Raw genomic sequence first — 27,669 nt, forward strand, 5'->3', positions numbered from 1 at the left:
CTCATTGGTCATTTTGGTCAGGTGCCAGCGAGGTTACCTTTAGCTTCTTAACCCTTTACAGGTGAGAGGAGCTTTCCCCTGGCCAGGAGGGATTTCAAAGGGGTTTACCCTTCCCTTTATATTTATGACACACCTATGCACTGATGACTTTCAGAAGTTGTTGTATTTTAAATAGTCTATAGTAGAATTAAGATTCTAGAGAATTTTAAGGCAGTTGATGGTGAAGAAATTGTTTTAAAAGGCTTCAATAATTCAGAAGATGGAATTCATTTCCAAGAGATTCCAATTAAGGAATGTCGATCATAACAACCCAGCTTTGTTGCTTCTAGGTAAATTAAGAATATTTTCAAATGTAGATGTGAGGACAGTTTGAATTCTACCTAAAATAGATACGTAAAAGGCTTACCTGGGACAGAACTATGTACATTTAACAGTCAAGAGACCCAGCAAATGGAAGGCTAATTCCCTCCCACACTTTACTTGAACACTAAGTCATAAATTTGATTGCTAACAATAAGGTGCACTGACACATTTTCACTCACCTGAAAGTAAATGGACCAGCCAATGTTACATAATTGTTAAAACAAAACAGCAACAGACGTTAAGAAAAAAATGGAACAATGATGTATTGGTTAAATCTAACCTGTATTATTTAGCTTAACTATTTTTTAAAAGAGTACAATATGGATTTAATGGCATTGAGAGAAGTTACTCGAACATGAACATACCAGTACCAGTTGTCCTGTTCAACAACTTACACAGGTTTCCATTTTGATTTCTGACACTGACATTTGAGACATATAGCTGGTATTGTCCTGTCAAAACATGTCATACAGTATAATCCGCATTCTCCTAGATGCCAAGCTTTTTTGTGTGCATTCAAAAAGCTACAGTATCAAATTAATGTCCTGGTAAGTAAAGTATACTAGTTGAGGGTCTGATAAAGCAAGATCTGTCTAGCTTTCATGCCAGTGAGCCTGCAGAAGCCAAAAACTTTGGATTCTTCTCTCAAATATACCATATAAGCATTTTTGGCTGAAATGGTCTAGAGCCACATTATACCCTTGATCCATGCACATGATTCTCTTGAATATTGATGGAAATTATGGGCATAGATTCACAGTACAATATGGCCAGATGCCTGCACTTTCGTTATATGTTTAAAAACTCCAGCATATCACACACAGTACGCATGATTCTCCTCTTATCTTGTCGTAAACCAAAGACATACATCCATGCAAGGCCATAGAATTGCACCACCGTAAAACAGGGTTAGGTGAGATTAGACTCAGCCCAATAAAAGGGCCCGAATGTGAGACCCTTATGTTAAATAGCACCATATCAAATGTCCTCCTATTGAATTTAATGGGAGTAATTGTGGAGTAAGGTGCTACTCATCAAGAGAAAGGGTGTCAGAATCTGCCCAAGCAGTATTTCATTTTGGAACTTCATGATAACAATAAAAGAGTGTTACTAGGAGCCAGATGCCACACCTGTGTAGATGGGAAAATGAGAACCAAATGCAGCGGAAATGGATCATTTCTGCTGTCAGGTGGCCCATACCATAAAGAACCCACATACAGGGATGCCACAACCCTTTGAATGTCACAGAGCAGAGTTCTGTAGCAGCTGGTCTCTATTTAGGGTGTGACCATAATTATCTTACTTGTGGACAGAGCGGAATTTTGCATTTAAATCAGATTTTTGCTGGTATTGCTGCTTGAAATAAGATTAACAGTTTGAATTTCCCTTAATTTAGTCACTTCCTTCACTGGGAAAATAATATCTATCATATAATATAACAATTATATTCTACAGGATTTTAAAAATCACAACTTTCTTTTCCATTTTTCTTCATTATTTGCTGCTCTTCAGTCGACGAAAGAGAAAACACCATTTAAAATGTAAGGTGAATAACCTTAGACTGCACTGAACCTCAAATTGTAAATATCTCTATCAAAAGCAAAGAACTGGAAGTAGCAAAGCACTTGCTTAATTTTTGAAGCATGCGAATAGTGCTACATGCTTAAGTTCTTTACTGGATCAGGACCTAACTTATGAACACAGAATACAGATCTTTCCTTAAATTCTTCTCAATATCAGTAAGGGCATTCAAAATTACAAGTGATACTTTTCTACTCATGAGAGCTGAAATGGCAACTTCACGAAGGTTCAATTAAACAGAATTCCTGATGCAAAATTTTTAAATGCATTAATTTAAAACAGTAAAATAAAGTATATTTAATGAATTTGCTGTGTACCCTGCAGGTGGAGATTTGGCTTGAATTGTATTAAGGCACAATAAATGCAAATAATGTACACATTTTCACAATGTGTTTTGCAGAAGATAACTTTCTGCTACATAGTGTTTACTGATGACAAGTCTTTCAATAAGTATTTCCTCTAGTTATTTTAATACTTTTTTCTTTGATTACCTGGATAAAAAGAGGAATGTATATTCAATTATTTAAATATTGGGGCAGTGCAAAATACAAGCAAAATGCGACCATTTTCTTCTAAAATACAGTAGATTGATACTGATTTTCAGCATTTGGATCTCAGCAAAGGAAAACTGAAATTTTTACATTAATTTCTACACACCATACCTGTATTACATTTTAATTTAAAAATTAATACTTATAACAGTATGTTCACTTATTTCTATAAAAATGTATTTTTGGTTGGTTCAGTTCTTGTTTCTGCCAGTTTGTAAAACTGCTTTAAAAAGATGGCTTATATAAAAAGTACTGCATTAGAAGATGGTGTGTTATATTATCAAAACTGCGGTAAGACAAAGTTGTCATTTTAAAGTGACACTAAACAAACTGATTTTACATGCTTTCCAAATGGGAAAACAGAGAAACTCCAGGTTTTGTAATCATCTCTAAAACTGCACCCCAGAATTGTTAGATGCCTTGCACCTGTGATTTAAAAATGAAAGTCTCCACAATGTAACTTTAAAAAACAAACAACAACCTAGGTCTGCCTAATTCCTTTAGTAATGGAAATTTATTTAGATGGAAATGATAAATGTATTGCACTGAAATTAAAGAGCTAGAGAGATGAAACATTTTTCTAAACATTAAATATGATTGTTGTCTAGTGCAAAAAGCTCCCCTCTAAACACTGTCAGTCATCCAGTTTAGATGGTTTCAGGTTTGCATTCTACAGAAAGCAATCATGTCTACGCTGGATCACAGTGCAGTTTCATAAATGATTAATCCTGAGGCAACATCTTTTGAAGAATCTGTGACAATTTGACCATTCTGAATAATTTCTGGGTAATTTTTACTGAAGTAGACCTAGAAAAAGAAAACATACATACACTGATTAATTTTACCCACCACTGTTAAACATTTTTTAGTTTCAAAAGACATAGTTCTCCAGATTAATGCAATGTAAGCACAGAAATTAATTTCCATCAGGAAACTGAACAGGAACTTTAGTTTAACAAAATTCAAGACATAGCTCCTTATTCACTGAGGAATTAGTAAAATTACTGTCCGATCTTTCTCTCTGATCAGAATAAAGTGTAACTGAATCCTCACATGACCTGTAGATCCATTCAAGTTAGATATAGTATATCACTTTGCATTAAACAGATAAGTAAAATTATTTTACTGGCTCAAAACATGGAGATAAATTAAAAACAGGATGACAAAGAGGCTGGGAAATCTAGAGTCCGCACAAGGGTTTCTCATTTTCACACATAAAATGAACACAATGGATCTGGATGTTAATATCAGGTTGTAATCCTTATATTTTACAAACTATGATTGACAACCATTGAAACTTCACAGTATATGTATGAAATATCCCAGCGTTTAATTTGTGCTGCAGGGCAGTTATAGGGCCTATAGAAATGTGATCTCTGGATAGTGTACCACAACAATGAAAGGAGAAGCAAAAGCCTTAACAATGACTCAACCAAGCAACTTCTCTAAAATGTAAGATGATACCAAATAATAGGACAGTTCTTTGCCAAGCCTTTGAGTTCTTGAATTCTACCAATTTCTAGCTGAACTAGAAGAGATACAGGTTTCCTGATAAATGTATAATCAGAACATAAAGGAAATGAAATGCTGTCAAGTTTCACTGTTCCACAATCATCAGTTTTTAGTAGCTGTATCATATCTCTGTTCCTTGACAGATGCGCATTACAAAATGAAATAATGTCAAGACTTGTGTGCTCTTATCTGAAAATGTGTTTGGGTGAGAAAGGACTTCAAATGTAATTTTTTCAAAGAAGAATGTGAAAAGTTTTGTTTGAGTCTTTAAAAAACAGAAAATACGCGATCTTTCTGAGGCTGACATGTGTCACAAGTTAGGTCTCATATTCATGCTGTCCTGAATATGGCTTGTGAAACATTTCTCCTATTTATATTTTGGGGGGCACTGTCAACAAAGTTAGCTTTGCCTGATAATTATGTTCTTTTCATATCTGAATAAATGTATAGGACATAGGATATAAAAAAGAAATAGCTATATTATACAAAACCTCCTATATGTATGAATGTCTCCCTTTGTGTACACACACACACTAATGCAGTGTATTTGTACAATTTCCAAAGAATATTAAGGTTATGATTTGAATCAACAAAAGGACTGGAAGTCAAGTATTCTCCAGTAACCAGCCATAATGGGGCGCACAAGAGGAAAAGTAATCTAGTGCCTGGCTGCATCTACATATTGGCCATTGAAGCCTTGGTAGTTCACTTCCATCTTTTTACTGATTTAAGACATAATTTTAACATATTTTTACTGGAGCTTTTGACAGTGAATTTTCTTAAGAAAAGGTAATAGAAAACCTCAGCACATTACCGGGGATACAATGAAATGGCAGTAGTTTTTTCAACCATCTCACTGTACGTGTACGGGAATCCTTCACCTGGGGCCTGATATCGCAAGATGCGGAATGCCCACAGTTCAAGTGTGTAAGGTGCTTAGAGCCTCACATAAGACAGATCTTCCACTAACATTAACAGGTCAGTAATGACATTAAAACGTCTATACAGTAATGACTGTGCATGCATAATAGCTGATATTTAAATATATATTTGTAAGCAAAAATCTTTTATCAATATATCCAAAGGCTGTTAATACAATAACTGCCCACTCCTGGTGCCAAAGGTGTCAAAGAGCAAAGCTTCCCTTGACATCAGGATTGGAGTCCAAATGGTAAATTTTGTTTATCTGAATAAATCATTGTTGAGTGTGCAGCAGTGGGGTAAAATAAGCTAAACTCAATGAACATGTTGTTCTGTCCAACAATTATTTCTCTTTTTCTTATGATGATCTCCTAACAGCTCCTTTTAAATTGAACATAGATAACAACAATGTTCACTTAGGGCTCAATCTTGCAGAGTGGCTTTGAGGTGGCTGAGCAGTGTCACACAGCATTCAGACTCATAAGCAATTCTGAGCATGCTCAGCAGGATGGACTTTGAGCTGCATCATACTATGCCAGGGTTGCTACCTTTTACATTTGCAGAAAAATAATAAGAAATGCTAAGTGGCTGAAATGGGCAGAATTCTCTGACTGGTTTATGAATGTTATAATTCTTGACATCTGACTTGTGTCCATTTATTCTTTTACGTAGAGACTGTCCAGTTTGACCAATGTACATGGCAGAGGGGCATTGCTGGCACATGATGGCATATATCACATTGGTAGATGTGCAGGTGAACGAGCCTCTGATAGTGTGGCTGATGTGATTAGGCCCTATGATGGTGTCCCCTGATCGACTCCTTTTCTTTTTGCGAGTTCAGACTAACACGGCTGCTACTCTGAAACCTGTCATTATGCAAGGCACTGCATTTAGCCGTATGGAGTGGAAATCTATCAACTTCATGAAAAAACTCGTACAGATAGACATCATCTTCCTTTCCAAATGCAAACAGATGGACATCATACCAAAAGGACTGAAGGTAAAAAATCCATTACAATCTACATACCACACAGACTATGCTGACAGCTTGTGTCACACGCTCTCAAAGAAACTGCAGAACCACCTGATCAACATCCTCTACAGCAAACAGGGAAAGATTAAGAATGAGCTCTCAAAACTGGATACTCTCATAAAAAAACAACCTTCCACACAAACTTCCTCGTGGCTAGACTTTACTAAAACTAGACAAGCCATTTACAACACACACTTTGCTTCTCTACAAAAGAAAAAGGACACTAAACTATCTAAACTACTACTTGCCACAAGGGGCCACAGCAATGGTTCCCTTAACCCACCCAGCAATATTGTTAATCTATCCAACTATCCTCTTAACCCAGCAGAAGAATCTGTCCTATCTCGGGGCTTCTCCTTCTGCCCCTCCACACCCACGAACATGATACAGTTCTGTGGTGACGTAGAATCCTATTTTCGACGTCTCCGACTCAAGGAATATTTCCAACACACCTCTGAACAACATACTAATCCACAGAGACCTTCCTACCAACACTACAAAAAGAAGGATTCTAGGTGGACTCCTCCTGAAGGTCGAAACAGCAGACTGGACTTCTACATAGAGTGCTTCCGCCGACGTGCACAGGCTGAAATTGTGGAAAAGCAGCATCACTTGCCCCATAACCTCAGTCGTGCAGAACACAATGCCATCCACAGCCTCAGAAATAACTCTGACATCATAATCAAAAAGGCTGACAAAGGAGGCGCTGTTGTCATCATGAATAGGGCGGAATATGAACAAGAGGCTGCTCGGCAGCTCTCCAACACCACTTTCTACAAGCCATTACCCTCTGATCCCACTGAGGGTTACCAAAAGAAACTACACCATTTGCTCAAGAAACTCCCTGAAAAAGCACAAGAACAAATCCGCACAGGCGCACCCCTGGAACCCCGACCTGGGGTATTCTATCTGCTACCCAAGATCCATAAACCTGGAAATCCTGGGCGCCCCATCATCTCAGGCGTTGGCACCCTGACTGCAGGATTGTCTGGCTCCCTCCTCAGACTCCCTACGCTACCTCCTCAGGCCCTACGCTACCAGCACTCCCAGCTATCTTCGAGACACCACAGACTTCCTGAGGAAACTACAATCCATCGGAGATCTTCCTGAAAACACCATCCTGGCCACTATGGATGTAGAAGCCCTCTCCACCAACATTCCACACAAAGATGGACTACAAGCCATCAGGAACAGTATCCCCGATAATGTCACGGCAAACCTGGTGGCTGAACTTTGTCACTTTTTCCTTACCCATAACTATTTCACATTTGGGGACAATGTATACCTTCAAATCAGCGGCACTGCTATGGGTACCCGCATGGCCCCACAGTATGCCAACATTTTTATGGCTGACTTAGAACAACACTTCCTCAGCTCTCGTCCCCTAATGCCCCAACTCTACTTGCGCTATATTGATGACATCTTCATCATCTGGACCCATGGAAAAGAAGCCCTTGAGGAATTCCACCAGGATTTCAACAATTTCCATCCCATCATCAACCTCTGCCTGGTCCAGTCCACACAAGAGATCCACTTCCTGGACACTACGGTGCTAATAAGCGATGGTCACATAAACACCACCCTATGCCGGAAACCTGCTGACCGCTATTCCTACCCATGCCTCCAGCTTTCACCCAGACCACACCACACGATCCATTGTCTACAGCCAAGCTCTATGATACAACCGCATTTGCTCCAACCCCTCAGACAGAGACAAACACCTACAAGATCTCTATCAAGCATTCTTACAACTACAATACCCACCTGCTGAAGTGAAGAAACAGACTGAAAGAGCCAGAAGAGTTCCCAGAAGTCACCTACTACAGGACAGGCCCAAAAAAGAAAGTAACAGAACGCCACTAGCCATCCCCTTCAGCCCCCAACTAAAACCTCTCCAACGCATTATCAAGGATCTACAATCTATCCTGAAGGACGACCCATCACTCTCACAAATCTTGGGAGACAGGCCAGTCCTTGCCTACAGACAGATCCCAACCTGAAGCAAATACTCACCAGCAACCACATACCACACAACAGAACCACTAACCCAGGAACCTATCCTTGCAACAAAGCCCGTTGCCAACTGTGCCCACATATCTATTCAGGGGACACCATCACAGGGCCTAATAACATCAGCCACACTATCAGAGGCTCGTTCACCTGCACATCCACCAATGTGATATATGCCATCATGTGCCAGCAATGCCCCTCTGCCATGTACATTGGTCAAACTGGACAGTCTCTACGTAAAAGAATAAATGGACACAAATCAGATGTCAAGAATTATAACATTCATAAACCAGTTGGAGAACACTTTAATCTCTCTGGTCACTCGATTTCTGATCTCAAAGTGACTATCCTTCAACAAAAAAACTTCAAAAACAGACTCCAATGAGAGACTGCTGAATTGGAATTCATTTGCAAATTGGATACAATTAACTTAGGCTTGAATAGAGACTGGGAGTGGTTGAGTCATTATACTAAGTAAAACTATTTCCCCTTGTTTATTACTCCCTCTCCCCCGCCACTGTTCCTCAGATGTTCTTGTTAACTCCTGGAAATGGCCCACCTTGATTATCACTTCAAAAGGTTTTCTCTCCCCTCACCCCACTCTCCTGCTGGTAATAGCTCATCTTAAGTGATCACCCTCCTTACAATGTGTATTTTTTCATGGTCTGTGTGTATATAAAATCTCCTCACTGTACTTTCCACTTTATGCATCCGATGAAGTGAGCTGTAGCTCACGAAAGCTTATGCTCAAATAAATTGGTTAGTCTCTAAGGTGCCACAAGGACTCCCTTTCTTTTTGCGAATACAGACTAACATGGCTGCTATTCTAAACGTAGCAAAGAGACTGTGATAAAGGACAAGAGAGAATACTGGGATGTGGAGCTGAAGGGGTGGGGTATTGGGACAAGGATAGGCTGGAGGGGTCAGGGGCAGAAGTGTCTGTAGCCACTAAAGTCCCCTCAGAATCTAGAATAGAAAACAGGATTCCAGAATCAATATTCCTCTCTACTCAGCAAATAGCTGTATAACCAACTGGCAAAATTTGTACTACATTTACCTCCCGTGGCTGGCCCACACAGATGACAACCTACTACTGAGATCGGCTACTCCTTTAGCTCAAGTAGCAGAGGTCTGAGTGGTGGATCTAAAGATTCAGACTGAGCAGGGGGTTGGACTAGATGACCTCCTGAGGTCTCTTCCAACCCTAATCTTCTATCATTCTATGATTCTGGAATAGTTGAACCACTATGTAGGAGACCATACAATTTCATGTGATGGAATTTGGTTTTTCAGGTTGCTTTTTTAAAAATCCAGGAAGTTACATACAAAAAACTACTTTACTATTAAGATTGCAAAGTCAAGCAGTCAGAAATTAGGAAATATCACAATAAAGTTGCCTGTGCATTCAGAACAAAAAGTGTTATAAGATGCTGAATTATCTAAAAAATCAGGACACAGGTATATCAAATTGGGCACCCCAAATTAGTACACACTTGATCTTAATGTCTCTGTGTCTCAGCTCCCCATCTGTATAGTAGGGATAATACTACCCCCTCATCTCAGAAGGATGTTGTGAAAATAAATCACTTAATGTTTGTGAAACACTCAGATGCTGTAATGTTAAGAGTCATAAAAAAGATCATGAGGAAATTAATAATTCTTTATTCAGAGCTGGTTTGAATAGTGTGCAATAAATAAGGCCTGGGACAATACAATGAACAATGAAGAGAAAGCAAAATATTGAATACCCACTCATTCAATGAGCACCATTCATCTTGTGCACTGAGCAAGGAAAAGATAATATATGATCATATAACTAACAGTTGTGTCATAAGGGGGTCAAATGTAGGTCGCATGGGCAACCTTAATTTTGTCATTTTCTAACTTCTGAGTGCTTGACCTCACAACCTTAACGTTCTTTCACGTTCATTTTTTTGTGAGTGATGTATATCTATAACACACACTATATTATTTATACATGCATATGTGCACAAACACATACAGATGGAAACAATCCCAAGCATAATCTTTCAACTCAGGATATATATCATTTTGAGCTCTGGATGTATATTATTTTATATCCCAGTAATAAAGCACTGAATATAAGGGTTTAGAATTGAAAAGCTGATAGATCATTAACTACAGGAATGGATGGGGCCTGCTCTAATACTGAATATGCTAACATGTGAAAAATAAGACTATAGAGACAAACTTAATTACAAGTTCTTTTAAAACTACCTGTTTTGCTGTTTCAATCAGAGCAGCAGCTTCAGCCTTGCCCACTTGTTGCACCATCTTGTAGAACAGGCTCTCTTTTTCTTGTAGCAAAATGTATGGCTCATTATATTCTTTCAGTCTTCCTGCATCTAAAACCTGTTAATGAGCAGCAACACACCTATTAACACATGAAATTCTGAAACAACATATTATAGGTAATTCACTACAATAGTAGGGCTGGTAGGTGGGGTTTTTTAGGCTGTATTCTTTGATTAAATGTTAAAATGCATTATATGGATTGAAGGTTGGATATTCTAATATCCTTTCAGTGGGCGCATGGTATATTTTCTGTTTCTAGACCAGGGAAGATACCTACCCTGACTCTATTCTTTACTCGTAATAAAGATGAGGTACTAGCAGAGATAGAGGTGTCAAAAGAAGAAGTGCTAGAACAAATTCATCAATTAAAAAGCATTAAGTTGTTACGTCAGCAGTACACGCTCAAGAATTTTGAAAAAAAATTCAGAGTAAAGTCGGTGAGCTGCTAGGAAAAATGTGCAGGCTCTCGTTACAATCAGCCACTCTGCTAAAGAACTAGAAGGTAGCAAATATTGTACATATATATATTAAAAGATACTGACTGGGTGATTTCAGAAATTACAGACTGTGAAGTCTTACTACTTTCCTTGGTAATTTGATCAAAATGATAATTAAAAATAGAATTATAAAGCACTTAGTAAATCATGATAAATTAGGATCTAACCACCTTGGCTTTTGCAAAGGAAAATTATGCCTCACAAATTTATTAGAATTCATAGAATCATAGAATATCAGGGTTGGAAGGGTCCTCAGGAGGTCATCTAGTCCAACCCCCTGCTCAAAGCAGGACCAATCCCCAACTAAATCATCCCAGCCAGGGCTTTGCCAAGCCTGACCTTAAAAACTTCTAAGGAAGGAGATTCCACCACCTCCCTAGTAACGCATTTCAGTGTTTCACCACCCTCCTAGTGAAAAAGTTTTTCCTAATATCCAACCTAAACCTCCCCCACTGTAACTTGAGACCATTACTCCTCGTTCTGTCATCTGCTACCACTGAGAACAGTCTAGATCCATCCTCTTTGGAACCACCTTTCAGGTAGTTGAAAGCAGCTATCAAATCCCCCCTCATTCTTCTCTTCTGCAGACTAAACAATCCCAGCTCCCTCAGCATCTCCTCGTAAGTCATGTGTTCCAGTCCCCTAATCATTTTTGTTGCCCTCCGCTGGACTTTTTCCAATTTTTCCACATCCTTCTTGTAGTGTGGGGCCCAAAACTGCACACAGAACTCCAGATGAGTCCTCACCAATGTCGAATAGAGGGGAATGATCAAGTCCCTCGATCTGCTGGCAATGGCCCTACTTATACATCCCAAAATACTATTGGCCTTCTTGGCAACAATGGCACACTGTTGACTCATATCCAGCTTCTCGTCCACTGTAACCCCAGGTCCTTTTCTGCAGAACTGCTGCCGAGCCATTCGGTCCCTAGTCTGTAGTGGTGCATTGGATTCTTCCATCCTAAGTGCAGGACTCTGCACTTGTCCTTGTTGAACCTCATCAGATTTCTTTTGGCCTAATCCTCCAATTTGTCTAGGGCCCTCTGTATCCCATCCCTACCCTCCAGTGTATCTACCTCTCCTCACAGTTTAGTGTCATCTGCAAACTATTCTAAAATGCATCAATAACATAGTAGATAAAGGAGAACTGGTTGACAATTTATTTGGACTTTCAAAAGGCTACTGAAGGAACTAAGTATGCACGGTAGAGATAGGAAGGAACGCACTAAGAGATAGAAAACAAAGAGTAGAAATAAATGGTCAATTTTTAACATGGCAAAAGCAGGATACCACGAAGTTCCATACAAAGATTGATGTTCAATATATTTATTTGTTGTGTGGAAAAGAGGTGAGTAGTGAGGTGTCAAAGCTTGCAGATGGTACAAAATTATTCAGGTACGTCTAGACCAGAGAAGACTGTCAATAACTTCAAAGGACCCTACCAAACTAAATGAATGAGCACCACAATGGCAGATGAAAATAAATTCTGACAAATACAAAGTAATGCATATTGGAGGGAACACTTAACGACTCATGCATCCGATGAAGCGAGCTGTAGCTCATGAAAGCTTATGCTCAAATACATTTGTTAGTCTCTAAGGTGCCACAAGTCCTCCTTTTCTTTTAACGACTCATATACTCTACTGGATTCTAAATTAACTATATGACTCAGGAAAAAGACTTGGATATCATGGTGTACAAACTATATTCTAAGTTTAGTAGCAGTCAAGATAGCAAACAAAATGTTAGGATACAGAAGGGAATTGAATAGAAAATAATATAGAAAATATTTTTCTATTATATAAATCAATGATATGCACTCACCTGGAATACTCTACTCAGCTTTCAAAAAGGATAAAGCAGAAAGCCAGGGACAGATGATGAGAATGATTAGAGAGACAAAAACTCATATAGCGAGATGTTAAAGAAGTTGGGATTATTTACTTTAAAGAAGAGATGAATAAGAGGGAACATGATAAAAGTATTCAAAATAGTAAGTAGCATGGAGAAGGTAGCTCAAAGACCTGTTCTCCCTGTCTCATAACACAAGACCAGCAGACACTCAATGAAATTGAATGGTGGCAAATTCAAAATGAGGAAGAGAAAATTGCTTCATAAAATTCCTACCCTGCCTATAGTGCTCATTGTGACAATATATCATTGAGGCCAAGAGGTTAGGAGGATTCAAGAATGGATTGGATGTTTATATGGATAACAAGAATATACAGAATTATAATAGTAAATACTAAAAAAAGGTAGGAAGCAATATAAACGCTCATATTTCAGATTGTAAGTCGAACTCTTACTCTTAGGGGTTAGGAGGAAACTGCCCATGAAATAGGTAATTCCAGAACTTTTGGGTTTCTCATAGTTTTCTCTAAAGCTGCTAGTACTGCTGACTGTCAGTGACAGAAAACAGGATGAACTGGACCAATGGACTGATCCATGTGGCAGTCCCATCTAAGAATTAGGCATTGTTGATGCTTTCTGCTAATGTGTTTTAAACATCTGGACCTAGCATTGGGAAATTCAAACTCCCAGCTCTAAGCTACCAGTTAAATTATAATAGATTCATAGATATTAAGGTCAGAAGGGACCATTATGATCATCTAGTCTGACCTCCTGCACAACGCAGGCCACAGAATCTCACACACCCACTCCTGCGAAAAACCTCTTACCTATGTCTGAGCTATTGAAGTCCTCAAATCGTGGTTATACCAGTAATGTACCAGTTATTACACATTTAGAAGTATGATACATTATATTTGAACATATGATAATCAAGATCATATGCAGCAATTATTACAAAAAAAGTTTGCAGAGAAGTAGCCCATAGACTTTTTTCCATTTAAAAAAGCTTCTATAGTAAAGAAAAATGCAAAGTATATGCAATGAATTCCTCTAGAGAACAATATATACAGTACTGTTGTGTGTATGGATGTACAAAGTGTTAATGGAAAACTTTTGCAAGCTCAAGTTATATTACACAGCACATAAATCACTCTTACTCTATAATAAATGCTCAAAGTATGTCACCTGGGCAGGTATTAATTATACATGCAGATATTTCAATATTCTTACACCTATCATTATTAATTTGCATATTTAAGGATAAATTACAAATGTAATTTTCATTGCAATTTTTTATTTACTACAGTAAATCAAAGTTAAATGCAGCTTTCTTAAGCATTTAAGGATAAGTGAATCTATCTTATATACAGTACATACATAATAATTAAGATGACCTATGGCTTTCCAAGTTAGGTGCCTTGAATGTGCAATTTTTTTAAAGTATAGCACTTTATTATGTAACCTCTCCTTATGAAATCAAAGACAAAGCATGTTCTCTAAATATAGGACACTTTCTCTCTCTCTCATGTGAAGAAGTATGTAGATAAAATGAAGCTATTTCCTATGCCCTGGTCTACACTACAAGTTTAGGTCGAATTTAGCAGCATTAGATCGATTTAACCCTTCACCCGTCCACACAACGAAGCCATTTTTTTCGACTTAAAGGGCTCTTAAAATCGATTTCTGTACTCCTCCCCCGACGAGGGGATTAGCGCTGAAATCGACCTTGCCGGGTCGAATTTGGGGTAGTGTGGTCGCAATTCGACGGTATTGGCCTTTGGGAGCTATCCCAGAGTGCTCCATTGTGACCGCTCTGGACAGCGCTCTCGACTCAGATGCATTGGCCAGGTAGACAGGAAAAGGCCTGCGAACTTTTGAATCTCATTTCCTGTTTGGCCAGCGCGGCAAGCTGCAGGTGACTGCGGATCTCATCAGCAGAGGTGACCATGATGAAGTCCCAGAATCACAAAAGAGCTCCAGCATGGACCGAACGGGAGGTACGGGATCTGATCGCTGTATGGGGAGACGAATCCGTGCTATCAGAACTCTGTTCCAAAAGATGAAATGCCCAAACGTTTGAAAAAATCTCCAAGGGCATGAAGGACAGAGGCTATAACAGGGACCCGCAGCAGTGCCGCGTGAAACTTAAGGAGCTCCGGCAAGCCTACCAAAAAACCAGAGAGGCAAATAGCCACTCAGGGTCAGAGACCCAGACATGCCGCTTCTATGATGAGCTGCATGTCATTCTAGGGGGTAGAGCCACCGCTACCCCACCCCTGTGCTTTGACTCCATCTATGGATTATCACACAACAGGGATGCACATTTTGGAGATGAGGAAGATGATGATGAGGAGGAGGAGGTTGAGGATAGCGCACAGCGAGCAAGCGGAGAAACCGTTTTCCCCGAGAGCCAGGAACTGTTTCTCACCCTGGACCTGGAGCCAGTACCCCCTGAACCCACTCAAGGCGGGCTCCCAGACCCGCCAGGTGGAGAAGGGACCTCTGGTGAGTGTACCTTTGTAAATATAATACACAGTTTAAAAGCAAGCGCATTTAATGATTAATTTGCCCCGAAGACTTGGGATGCATTCGCGGCCAGTACAGCTACTGGAAAAGTCTGTTAATGTGTCTGGGGATGGAGCGGAAATCCTCCAGGGACATCTCCATAAAGCTCTCCTGGATGGTCACTCCTCATGGTCACCTGGTTGAAATAGGGTAATTTTATTAAGGGGACATTCAGACGTGGCTGTTCCTGCTGGGCTGTGTGCCTGTGGCTGAAAAGAAATATTTCCCGCAGTTATCCACATAGTGTGGGGAGGGGTGAAGCGATCATCCCAGAGAATTGGGTGCGTGTGGGGGTGGCCGTTCCTGCTGGGCTGTGTGCCTGTGACTGAACAGAAATCTTCCCCGCTGTCTCTCATGCTGTGGGAGCAGGGGTGAAGCAATCATACCAGAGAATTGGGTGTGTGTGTGGGGGGGGTTAGTTGGGTTTGTGCTGCACGTTAACTCGAAAATCGCAGCCCTTCCTTTTAAATTGCGCTGCTGTTTGAAACCATTCCCACATGTTATGAGGGTGTCCATGTCCTCATCACTCTCGTCACTGCGCTGCCATCGCCTCTTCACCTGCTTTTGCAGGTTCTGGTTCTGCATATACTGCTGGATAACGTGCATAGTGTTTACAATGCTCATAACTGCCATGGTGATCTGAGCGGGCTCCATGCTTGCCGTGGTATGGCATCTGCAGGAGAGCAGAGTGGCAGCAGAAGCGGCGGGTGGATGATGATGCTGACAGCAATATGGCGCCCGCATGGAAAAAGGCGTGAAACTATTGTCGGCCGTTACTTTCACGGAAGGGGGGGGTAAAGGGTAGGCTGGCAGCAGATGGTGCAGTACGACTGCTAGCAGTCGTTGTCTCCTGGGTGCTCGCCAGCTGACGGTGCAGTACGACTGTAGCCGTCATCGTTTCCAAGCAGACAATCTCCATGAGATGAAATTTCAGAAGAGAATGACCTGGAGTCACTCCCATGTCTGCACAGGCGCCCCGACCGACCTCACTGAGGTCGGCCAAGAGCACCCAGGAGACGACGACGATGACGGCTGCCAGTCGTATTGAACCGTCTGCTGCCACAAGGCAATGAGCTGCTGTTGTGTAGCAATGCAGTGCCGCGTCTGCCAGGACACATACGGTGACAGTGAGCTGAGCGGGCTCCATGCTTGCCGTGGTATGGCGTCTGCACGGGTAACCCAGGAAAAAAGGCACAAAATGATTGTCTGCCGTTGCTTTCATGGAGGGAGGGGGGCCTGACGACATGTACCCAGAACCACCCGCAACAATGTTTTTGCCTCATCAGGCATTGGGATCTCAACCCAGAATTCCACTGGGTGGTGGAGACTGCAGGAACTGTGGGATAGCTACCCACAGAGCAAGGCTCTGGAAGTTGACGCTAGCCTTGGTACTGTGGACGCACTCCGCCGACTTAATGGTCTTAAGTGGGAACACACACAATTGACTGTATGAAATCAATTTCTAAAAAATCGACTTCTATAAATTCGACCTAATTTCGTAGTGTAGACATACCCTATGTAAAATACTGTTTTATACTATTATGGAATACAGATTGTCCTGAAGCTACAAAGAACTTTGTGAACATTACAAAAAACAAACTACTGGATAAAATTTAAAGTTTTTGACCTATAAAAGCCCTAAATGTCCTGGGATCTACTTATTGAAAGTGCCATACTATTGCCACAGCTGCATTCACAGGGGACAGATGAGATGGAGTCCCAGGATCAGAGGGAAGCAGCTGATGTGGCATTATCCATGCACACTCCTCAGCTTTTGAACTCACTCTCCACTTCAATTTAGAACAGCTCTAGTTTATCAATCTTTGGAGTAGCATGAAAGGCCCATATGCTTTTGCTAGCTCTCAGGAAACCGGAAGGCTGCAGTGGGAGTTCTTAATGATTTTAAATATGTTTTTCACTGCTGGATTATCATTAGTAGATATGAATACTGATTAATGGTTAAAGGAATGGGGGGGCTATAGGTATGGTCTATTTGGTCCTTATATATTTAAGAATAGTCCGTAAATGCCTTGAGTAAAAGATAGGCACTCTTCTTTAAGTGGCCAAATATAAAAATCAAAATAAATAGTACTTAACTCCAGGAGTTAGACCTATTAAAATCAGTATCACTATTCGCAAAGTAAGCTGCTAATCAATGTAAGAGAGGTAAAATCTGGCCCTTAACCACTGACACTTATCTTCTGATGAAATTACATCCAAAGTGTAACTCATACCACTGTACAATATGACTAAACTCAGCCCAGACACTTTCCCAGGTAGTTGTAGCTGTTGAATTTGGTCCAGAAAAGCCAGACAGACTCTCAGTTAGCAAGATCAGACAGGAGTAAAATAAGCATGGAGACAGGTATTGGTGTTCGACTGAAGTCAGATCTTGATTTCAGTGTAAGTGCCAACACAGATTTTATCTGACACCTAAGAGAAATCACTTAATTTCTCAGTGCCTCAGTTTCACTATTTGTAGCCTGTCATAAATATAAAGAGAAGGGTAACAACCTTCCTGTATACAGTACTATAAAATCCCTTCTGGCCAGAGGCACAATATCCTTTTACCTATAAAGGGTTAAGAAGCTCAGGTAACCTGGCTGGCACCAGACCAAAAGGACCAATAAGGGGACAAGATACTTTCAAATCTAGGGTGGGGGGCAGAGGGAAGGCTTTTGTCTGTCTGGTCTGTGTGCTTGCCGGAGAGAGATCAAGAAAGCAAGTAATCCAGCTCCATTAGAATTAGTAAGTACTAGCAAAAAGAAAAGGAGTACTTGTGACACCTTAGAGATTAACAAATTTATTTGAGCATAAGCTTTCATGAGCTACAGCTCACTTCATCGGATACATTCAGTGGAAAATACAGTGGGGAGATTTATATACATAGAGAACATGAAACAATGGGTGTTACCATACACACTGTAACAAGAGTGATCAGGTAAGGTGAGCTATTACCAGCAGAAGAGCGGAGGGCGGACCTTTTGTAGTGATAATCAAGGTGGGCCATTTCCAGCAGTTGACAAGAATGTCTGAGGAACAGTGGGGGAGGGAGGAGAACATGGGGAAATAGCTTTACTTTGTGTAATTACCCATCCACTCCCAGTCTTTATTCATGCCTAAGTTAATTGTATCCAGTTTGCAAATTAATTCCAATTCAGCAGTCTCTCATTGGAGTCTGTTTTTGAAGTTTTTTTGTTGAAGAACTGCCACTTTTAGGTCTGTAATTGAGTGACCAAAGAGATTGAAGTGTTCTCCGACTGGTTTTTGAATGTTATAATTCTTGACGTCTGATCTGTGTCCATTGATTCTTTTACAAAGAGACTGCCAGTTTGGCCAATGTACATGGCAGAGGGGCACTGCTGGCACATGATGACATATATCACATTGGTAGATGTGCAGATGAACGAGCCTCTGATAGTGTGGCTGAATTGATTAGGCCCTATGATGGGTCCCCTGAATAGATATGTGGACACAGTTGGCAACGGGCTTTGTTGCAAGGATAGGTTCCTGGGTTAGTGGTTCTGTTGTGTGGCGTGTGGTTGCTGGTGAGTATTTGCTTCAGGTTGGGGGGCTGTCTGTAGGCAAGGACTGGCCTGTCTCCCAAGATTTGTGAGAGTGATGGGTCATCCTTCAGGACCAGAGGTTATAGATCCTTGATGATGCGTTGGAGAGGTTTTAGTTGGGGGCTGAAGGGGATGGCTAGTGGCGTTCTGTTATTTTCTTTGTTGGGCCTGTCCTATAGTAGGTGACTTCTGGGTACTCTTCTGGCTCTGTCAATCTGTTTCTTCACTTCAGCAGGTGGGTATTGTAGTTGTAAGAAGGATTGATAGAGATCTTATAGGTGTTTGTTTCTGTCTGAGGGTTTGGAGCAAATGCAGTTGTATCGTAGAGCTTGGCTGTAGACAATGGATCGTGTGGTGTGTCCTGGATGAAAGCTGGAGGCATGTAGGTAGGCATAGCAGTCAGTAGGTTTCCGGTATAGGATGGTGTTTATGTGACCATTGCTTATTAGCACCGTAGTGTCCAGGAAGTGGATCTCTTATGTGGACTGGTCCAGGCTGAGGTTGATGGTGGGATGGAAATTGTTGAAATCCTGGTGGAATTCCTCAAGGGCCTCCTTCCCATGGGTCCAGATGATGAAGATGCCATCAGTGTAGTGCAAGTAGAGTAGGGGCATTAGGGGACGAGAGTTGAGGAAGCGTTGTTCTAAATCAGCCAATAAAAAATGTTGGCATACTGTGGAGCCATGCGGGTACCCATAGCAGTGCCACTGATTTGAAGGTACACATTGTCCCCAAATGTGAAATAGTTATGGGTGAGGACAAAGTGACAAAGTTCAGCCACCAGGTTTCCCGTGACATTAGTTTACTTTAGTTTTGGCTTGTGATTTACTCTGTGCTAAGAGGAAGGTGTATTCCTGGTTTTCTTTTTGTCACTTTGAAGTTTTTGCCCAGAGCGAAACGCTCTGTGTTTTAAATCTGATTGCCCTGTGAGATTAGCTTCCCTTCTAAGTTTACGGAGGTGCTTCTTTTACCTTTTTTCTTTCTAATAAAGTTATGTTTCTTTTAAGAGCCTGACTGATTTCTCTATGGTCCTAAGACCCAGGGCTTTGGGTCTGTGATCACTTTGTAACCAGTTGGTTACGATATTATTCTCAAGCCTCCCCAGGAAAGGGGGTGTAAGGGCTTGGGGGGATATTTTGGGGGAATAGGATCTCCAAGTGGTCCTTTCCCTGATTCTTTGTTAAATCACCTGGTGGTGGCAGCGTATCCTCCAAGGGTAAAGCGTTTGTGCCTTGGGGAGGTTTTACCCTAAGCTGGTAGAAATAAGGGTCCCCACATGCAGGTCCCCACATCTGTACCCTGGAATTCAGAGTGGGAGGGAACTCTGACATAGTCTCACAGGGATGTGGTAAGAATTATGAACTGGTTGTAAAGTTCTTTGAGATCTTTGGATAAAAACGCTTTATAAACCCAAAGTAGTGGTATATAGATTAGGGTCTGATTCTCTACTGTCTTGCACCTTGTGCATCATTTATTTATACCTGTGCAAAGTGAGTGTAAAAAGCAACCATTTTGATTTGGCAGCATTTTTTACCCACTTTTTACATGACTACACAGGGGCAAAGCTGAGAAAAGTCAGACCCTTATGTCTAATCTTGTCATTTACTTGCATGGGGCTATTCTCCTGACTAAGAATAACTCACATGAGTATGAGTTTACAAGACAGGATCTTGGTGATCACCCACAGGACTATATGAAAGTTCATCTTTAAAGTTAATGGAAGACATCGATCCATCTTAATATGCAAAGTGCATGTGATTATACTTTATTTCTGCCCAGAATGCCATTTGTACTCAGGCAGCATTGGCCATACAATTTTACTTTAAAAATGTGTAAATGTGTCTCTTGGTTCTTGAATGGAACCCCCTAGCCATTTCTGAACCACAGAATGTTTTATCTGAGTTGTGGAGTCTTCTGGGGATGAATAGCTGTCATCCACCCCATCACACACAACTTAGTGTGAAAGTTACCAAAAGGGAATAGATAGAATTGGATTGGATAGAAAGCACTACTAAAGTTTAGTTTGACAAAGAGAGAGAGAGAAAAGGGTGGGAAAGGATTTAGCAAAATTAGAGGAAAGCAGCAATTTTACAGTGACTTGCAGAAGCTAATTCGGAAGTGCAGTGTTATCCATACAAAAATATATCCTCCCCATGGCCTCTCTAGCCAGCCTCTGGGGGCTATTTGCTTTTGCCAAAAAAATATTTCTGAGCTACTTTTTTATAAAGATTTTTTTTTATGCCACAAGTTTGTTGGCCATTTTTTCTCTGGTATCTATTGCAACAGTATGTTTTCTCCCCTCAACGGTGCAATTATTAAGGATTATTTTTTATAACTTCATTTTTATATATTAACCTGGACCCACTCTGTGCAATAGTAGATATTTTCACTCTCTGTGATCTCAAAGAATGATACATTCTGAGTGTCCACAGCAAGGAGAACTGGCCAGCAGACTTCAGGAACATTACTTTTTGCTTAAGATTAGTTTGAATTTATTATGTACTGAACTCCCCTCACAGACTGATTATTTTGGACATTTTTCAGAGTAATAGCCGTGTTAGTCTGTATTCGCAAAAAGAAAAGGAGTACTTGTGGCACCTTAGAGACTAACCAATTTATTTGAGCATAAGCTTTCGTGAGCTACAGCTTACTTATCGGATGCATACTGTGGAAAGTGTTGAAGATCTTTTTATACACACAAAGCATGAAAAAATACTTCCCCCACCCCACTCTCCTGCTGGTAATAGCTTATCTAAAGTGATCACTCTCCTTACAATGTGTATGATAATCAAGGTGGGCCATTTCCAGCACAAATCCAGGGTTTAACAAGAACGTCTGAGGGGAGAGGGGGAGTAGGAAAAAACAAGGGGAAATAGGTTACCTTGCATAATGACTTAGCCACTCCCAGTCTCTATTCAAGCCTAAGTTAATTGTATCCAATTTGCAAATGAATTCCAATTCAGCAGTCTCCCGCTGGAGTCCGGATTTGAAGTTTTTTTGTTGTAATATCGCAACTTTCATGTCTGTAATCGTGTGACCAGAGAGATGGAAGTGTTCTCCGACTGGTTTATGAATGTTATAATTCTTGACATCTGATTTGTGTTCAGTTATTATTTTATGTAGAGACTGTCCAGTTTGACCAATGTACATGGCAGAGGGGCATTGCTGGCACATGATGGCATATATCACATTGGTGGACCCATGGAAAAGAAGCCCTTGAGGAATTCCACCACAATTTCAACAATTTCATCCCACCATCAACCTCAGTCTGGTCCAGTCCACACAAGAGATCCACTTCCTGGACACTACAGTGCTAATAAATAATGGTCACATAAACACCACCCTATACCGGAAACCTACTGACCGCTATTCCTACTTACATGCCTCCAGCTTTCACCGTGACCACACCACACGATCCATTGTCTACAGCCAAGCTCTACGATACAACCGCATTTGCTCCAACCCCTCAGACAGAGACAAACACCTACAAGATCTCTATCAAGCATTCTTACAACTACAATACCCACCTGCGGAAGTGAAGAAACAGATTGATAGAGCCAGAAGAGTTCCCAGAAGTCACTTACTACAGGACAGGCCTAACAAAGAAAATAACAGAACGCCACTAGCCGTCACCTTCAGCCCCCAACTAAAACCCCTCCAACGCATTATTAAGGACCTACATCCTATCCTGAAGGATGACCCAACACTCTCACAAATTTTGGGAGACAGGCCAGTCCTTGCCTACAGACAGCCCGCCAACCTGAAGCAAATACTCGCCAGCAACCACATACCACACAACAGAACCACTAACCCAGGAACCTATCCTTGCAACAAAGCCTGTTGCCAACTGTGCCCACATATCTATTCAGGGGACACCATCACAGGGCCTAATAACATCAGCCACACTATCAGAGGCTCGTTCACCTGCACATCCACCAATGTGATATATGCCATCATGTGCCAGCAATGCCCCTCTGCCATGTACATTGGTCAAACTGGACAATCTCTACGTAAAAGAATAAATGGACACAAATCAGATGTCAAGAATTATAACATTCATAAACCAGTCGGAGAACACTTCCATCTCTCTGGTCACACGATTACAGAAATGAAAGTTGCGATATTACAACAAAAAAACTTCAAATCCAGACTCCAGCGAGAGACTGCTGAATTGGAATTCATTTGCAAATTGGATACAATTAACTTAGGCTTGAATAGAGACTGGGAGTGGCTAAGTCATTATGCAAGGTAACCTATTTCCCCTTGTTTTTTCCTACTCCCCCTCTCCCCCCAGACGTTCTTGTTAACCCTGGATTTGTGCTGGAAATGGCCCACCTTGATTATCATACACATTGTAAGGAGAGTGGTCACTTTAGATAAGCTATTACCAACAGGAGAGTGGGGTGGGGGGAGGTATTTTTTCATGCTTTGTGTGTATAAAAAGATCTTCTACACTTTCCACAGTATGCATCCAATGAAGTGAGCTGTAGCTCACGAAAGCTTATGCTCAAATAAATTGGTTAGTCTCTAAGGTGCCACAAGAACTCCTTTTCTTATTTTGGACATTGAGCACATTTTGGTTGCTTGCTCTGTATTCATGCTTACTTTTGCAGCTCACTTAACAAATGCAGAAAAATATAAGCCGAAGTATAAAATACAGGATAAAAAAAAAGTTATGTTAAATCTAAAGGTCTTTTTGGCAAAGAGAAAAGGGGTTTTAAAAGACTTTGAAAACAAAGAAAGTACATAGTATATAAAACAAGATTCAACAAATGCATCAAAACATAAGTGACAAAGCCATGAATGTGCACTATTTATGTTTCTTTGTATATCCCTGTATCTGTCCCACATTACTGAGTTATGCAGGACTTGGTGAATTCAAATGACATACATTCACCATACTCTATATAAATACTAATTTTGAAAGTGAATAATACTTTTCTTCTTACATGATCTGTGTTCTCTGCATTACCTCATCAAGCTAATGTATCGCAAGCAACAGATTAAGGTAAAGCATACAGCCTTTGAAAGTGGTGTAATAAATATTGTGTAACTGGCTATCCAGAGAGACAAAAGGTAAACTGCTTTTTAAAACTTTGTATATATTATTTTCTAACTTTCAACAATGAAAGCAGCCAAATAAATAGAATCACTACAGTTATAAAACATTCTGAGAAAAATAGATTACAAGGGAGTGGTGGTGTATTTCAGTTATTAAAGAATGAACAGTATTCACTGTATAGCCACAAGGAAAAATGGACATTCAAGAGTTGACCATAAATGTTTTTATTTCCTATTAAAAAGGAAACTAATTCAATCAAATTTTCTCCAGGGGAATATATCTGAATTAATTTGGATTTAGGGAGAACATAACTAAACAACAAAATTATTATAAAGTTCAAAATCCTACTAGGGAAAAATACTTTAAACAGTGTTATCCTCAGAGGACACATCAAGCCGATCTTCAACAAAATGCTGGCAAGGGAGGAGTACTTAGGAGACACTTTTAATTGCATCATAATTATAAAAAAATATATTTTATCCAAGACTCTAGATAATGCATAGCTTTGTGGGAAAGAATTCAGCAGCTTGTGTCCCAGTTTGAATAAACTCAGATTTAAGTTTTAAGCCTTTTCCTCCTCATCATGGTTTGCCTAGCCGGCTCAGAAACTTATACACATTTCTCATAAGAATCATTTTGTAGATCTTATCCTCCCTGGTACACGGTTGTGACCCGAGGACACAAAGAATACTGCAAATGTAGTTCAGGAATAATTTTCAAAGGTTTTACTCTCCACATGTAATATAAATGTTCCCCACACCCTTCCTGAGATTTGGTACAACTACTCTACGGTTAAAGGCAGCTCAAATTTGGCGCTGATTTCACATACCACTTGCTGTATCTCTCCCCCTCCCCACACACGCACCCCCATACAGTACCGAGCACAATGGCACCTTTAACTTCATTTGATTTGAACTGTTGTCTTTTCATGCCCCTGACCATTTCTCCATTGTGGTGTGACAATGCTGCTGACCATTAGGATTCTGAATACATGCTCTCCCCACTTTCTGGGGCAGAAGTAATGCTTAAGTAGTCTTGTTCTAGCATCTGGACTGGTGGGTCTGCTTAGTCTTAAATTATAGCTCACTGGAAATTGACCATGCTACCATCAATTAGCAAATTGCTTTACCCCCAAAAATTAAGGCATGAGTCACCTCCATTCTTGTCAACCTTTACTAGTAGATGCTTAACAGTCTACTCTTTTTCTGTTTGCCCATTTGATTGCAGACATCTGTGGCTAGCTATTATGGCATAACAAAAATCATAGCCATGTGCAAACTGCTGAAATCCCTACACTGGTGACCATCGTCTGATACCAACACCTCATGTATTCTGTGCTGGGCAAAGACGTCTATGTGTACCAGCCACTGTGGAAGTTTTTGCATTCTTCAATCTCTGCAACTCAAAACAACATCTATAATATACTACTAGATTCATGTAGTTTTCACTATACAGCGTGCAAAGGTCTGGTACCACCTCCTGCCATGGGCAAGACAGTATGTTAAGGGATTACATGCTTCCAAGAGTCTCACTTGAAGGTTCATCACAGCAGCACAAGCTTTAGCACTTCCTCTATTTGTCCATTCTTAAGAGACCAAACAGCAAAGCTTGGGCCATGCACTACTTCATCACAGTGTGTCCTTTCCAAGTTCAGTGACCATGAAACCACAAATATTTCACCTGGAGGAGTCAGATCATACATAACTACTAGCTACTCACAGAATGTCCAGAACTCCAACAACTGTGACAAACATTTTCTTATGACCAGCCAGCAATGATAGTTTTCTTCAGTGTAGATAAATGGAGAACTGGCTTGGTTGCGACCCTTAGTTCAGCCATTTTCATGCTTGACAATGAACTTGTGGCTCAAATGACTCTTGCAAATTATGCCAGAAACTATCTGCTTAAGCGGCAAAGAGTCCTGTGGCACCTTATAGACTAACAGACATATTGAAGCATAAGCTTTCATGGGTGAATACCCACTTCGTCGGATGCTTAAGGTTTCAGTAACTGGTGTGTCCTTTTCTGGTCGGTGTTTAACAATAATGTTGGGTGTCTTCAGGAGCAAAAAAAAAAAAGCATTATTTTTAGTCTGGTGCTGCTGCTATGTGGGTTTTATTGCTCGTGGTTGCCTTCAAAGGATCTGACTCCATTGTCCTCCCCCCCACCAAATTGTATTGATGGAAGTGCTCACAACGAACACAACTACATGAATTTCTTTTTCGATCTGGGCATAGATTACTTCTGTGCAGATGAAAGACTTGAATGCATGAATCAGTATTCGCTTCTTGCAGTAACTCAAATCCAAGTCTTCACTTCAATGCTTCCATGTGAAGACACTGCTTTAGCCAAATGTGCTTGCATTAACAATTAATTGTTTCATTTAGGTGATGGCAGAACCTTGCTGGGCGTCCTATTGAAACTCAGTCTGACTCTTTCTTTAGGAGATCTCTCAGTGGTGCCAACTCATCTGAGAGGTGTGGTTTGAACTTGGCAAGGCAAAACAACAATTTTCTTTTTAAGCTCAGCAGGATTCTGACTGTCTCATTTTAGAGATTGCTGCTGAGTTTGCTGGGCCAGGCCTGATACCTTCAGCTGAGGGAATGTGACTGACATACTTTATTTCAGTTGTTTTGATAATACATTTGTCCAGATATCTGGAGCATGGCACATGGCTCGGCATTGTTTTCCTCAACACAAAGCACAAACATCAAGATGTCTTCCTCAATGACTGCAACCCCACAAAGCCCTGCAGAGCTTTAATCCAGGGGTTTTTGAAATACTTCTTGAGCTGAATGAATACCAAAGGGTAAGCAGGTAAATAAGTTTCTTGTGGGATAGTAAACATGGTTAGTAAACCTGGCTAGAGAATGGTAATTCCATTTTGTGGAGAATTTCAAGATTTCCAAATTTGGTTTTGTTCCAATTTTCAGCCCAGCTGTACTGGAAGTTCCAGCTCCAGGATAGCCCACCTGGTGGGCTGCCGAGGAGCAGGGAACCCAGAAATCCTGGGCTGCCAAGGACTCATGAGCCTGGTGGGTTGCCAAGTAGCTTGGAACGTGAAAGCTGAGGCTCCTCAGAAGCATGCCAGGAAGACTTACGAGGAGGCAACCTGGCTGGAATTCTGCCTGGTTTCCAGCAGGATTTTGTCAGAACTGAACAGTTTCTGCAAAATGTTTTGATTTTGATGTATTGGCAAATTCTGATGACAGAACATTTTGTCAGAATTTTTCTGACCAGCTCTAGTGATAAGTATTGAATTTCTTTTCCCGTTTTTCCAACCTTGCCTTTCAGACACTGGAAAACTGGGTATCCCAAGAATGTACTTGTCACTTCATCAGACGTATGCATCTGGTAATGGTCCGATTTGATTCCCTTATTCAGGTGTCACAGACTCAGCACAGCTGTAGCTCCCCTGTGTGCAGCTTCTCCTCTACCACTGCAGAGTTCAATTGCCTTCTCTGTAGGATCACCTACTTTGACAATTACCCCTACATGTTCCAGTTTCAATATTTCATTAGCTGACTGACTGATTTTTGTGTTGCAGTACAAGTGGGATTTTTCTTGGACCGTGGTACGTACTCTGAGACCTATTGGAATCTAGACCTTAATCTGGTGTTCCCTGGCCAATATCTTCAAAACTAGAAATCTAACTTCTATAGAAGCTGCTGATGCTTAGTACTTTAGAATGTCAGGGTTATTTATTCAGATGCCTAAATATGGATTTAGGAGCCTGACTTTAGCCTGGGAGTTTTGACAATGTTGCCCCCAAATAACTGCAGTAATCCTTAAAACATCTTTGCATTCTTTCAGTCTGTCATCTGTTTTGATTGGTGTCAATG

At 40.6% G+C, this 27,669-nt stretch overlaps 1 protein-coding gene across 3 annotated transcripts in view; it reads right to left on the minus strand.

Annotated features, from left to right (window-relative positions):
• Window positions 1-601: 601 nt before the first annotated feature.
• Window positions 602-27,669, minus strand: part of ABCC4 (ATP binding cassette subfamily C member 4 (PEL blood group)) — a 205,787-nt gene continuing 178,719 nt past the window's right edge. For all 3 annotated transcript variants that reach the window (XM_048853377.2, XM_048853385.2, XM_075129321.1), the window contains exons 30-31: window positions 10,210-10,344; window positions 602-3,302 (exon numbers count right to left, since the gene is read on the minus strand). In XM_048853377.2, the coding sequence (XP_048709334.1) occupies window positions 3,195-3,302; window positions 10,210-10,344 (243 nt within the window). In that variant the 3' untranslated portion in view covers window positions 602-3,194. The remainder of the gene's footprint in view (window positions 3,303-10,209; window positions 10,345-27,669) is intronic.

This window comes from Caretta caretta, chromosome 1 (genome assembly GCF_965140235.1).
Source record: "Caretta caretta isolate rCarCar2 chromosome 1, rCarCar1.hap1, whole genome shotgun sequence".
Classification (NCBI taxonomy): Eukaryota; Metazoa; Chordata; order Testudines; family Cheloniidae; genus Caretta; species Caretta caretta.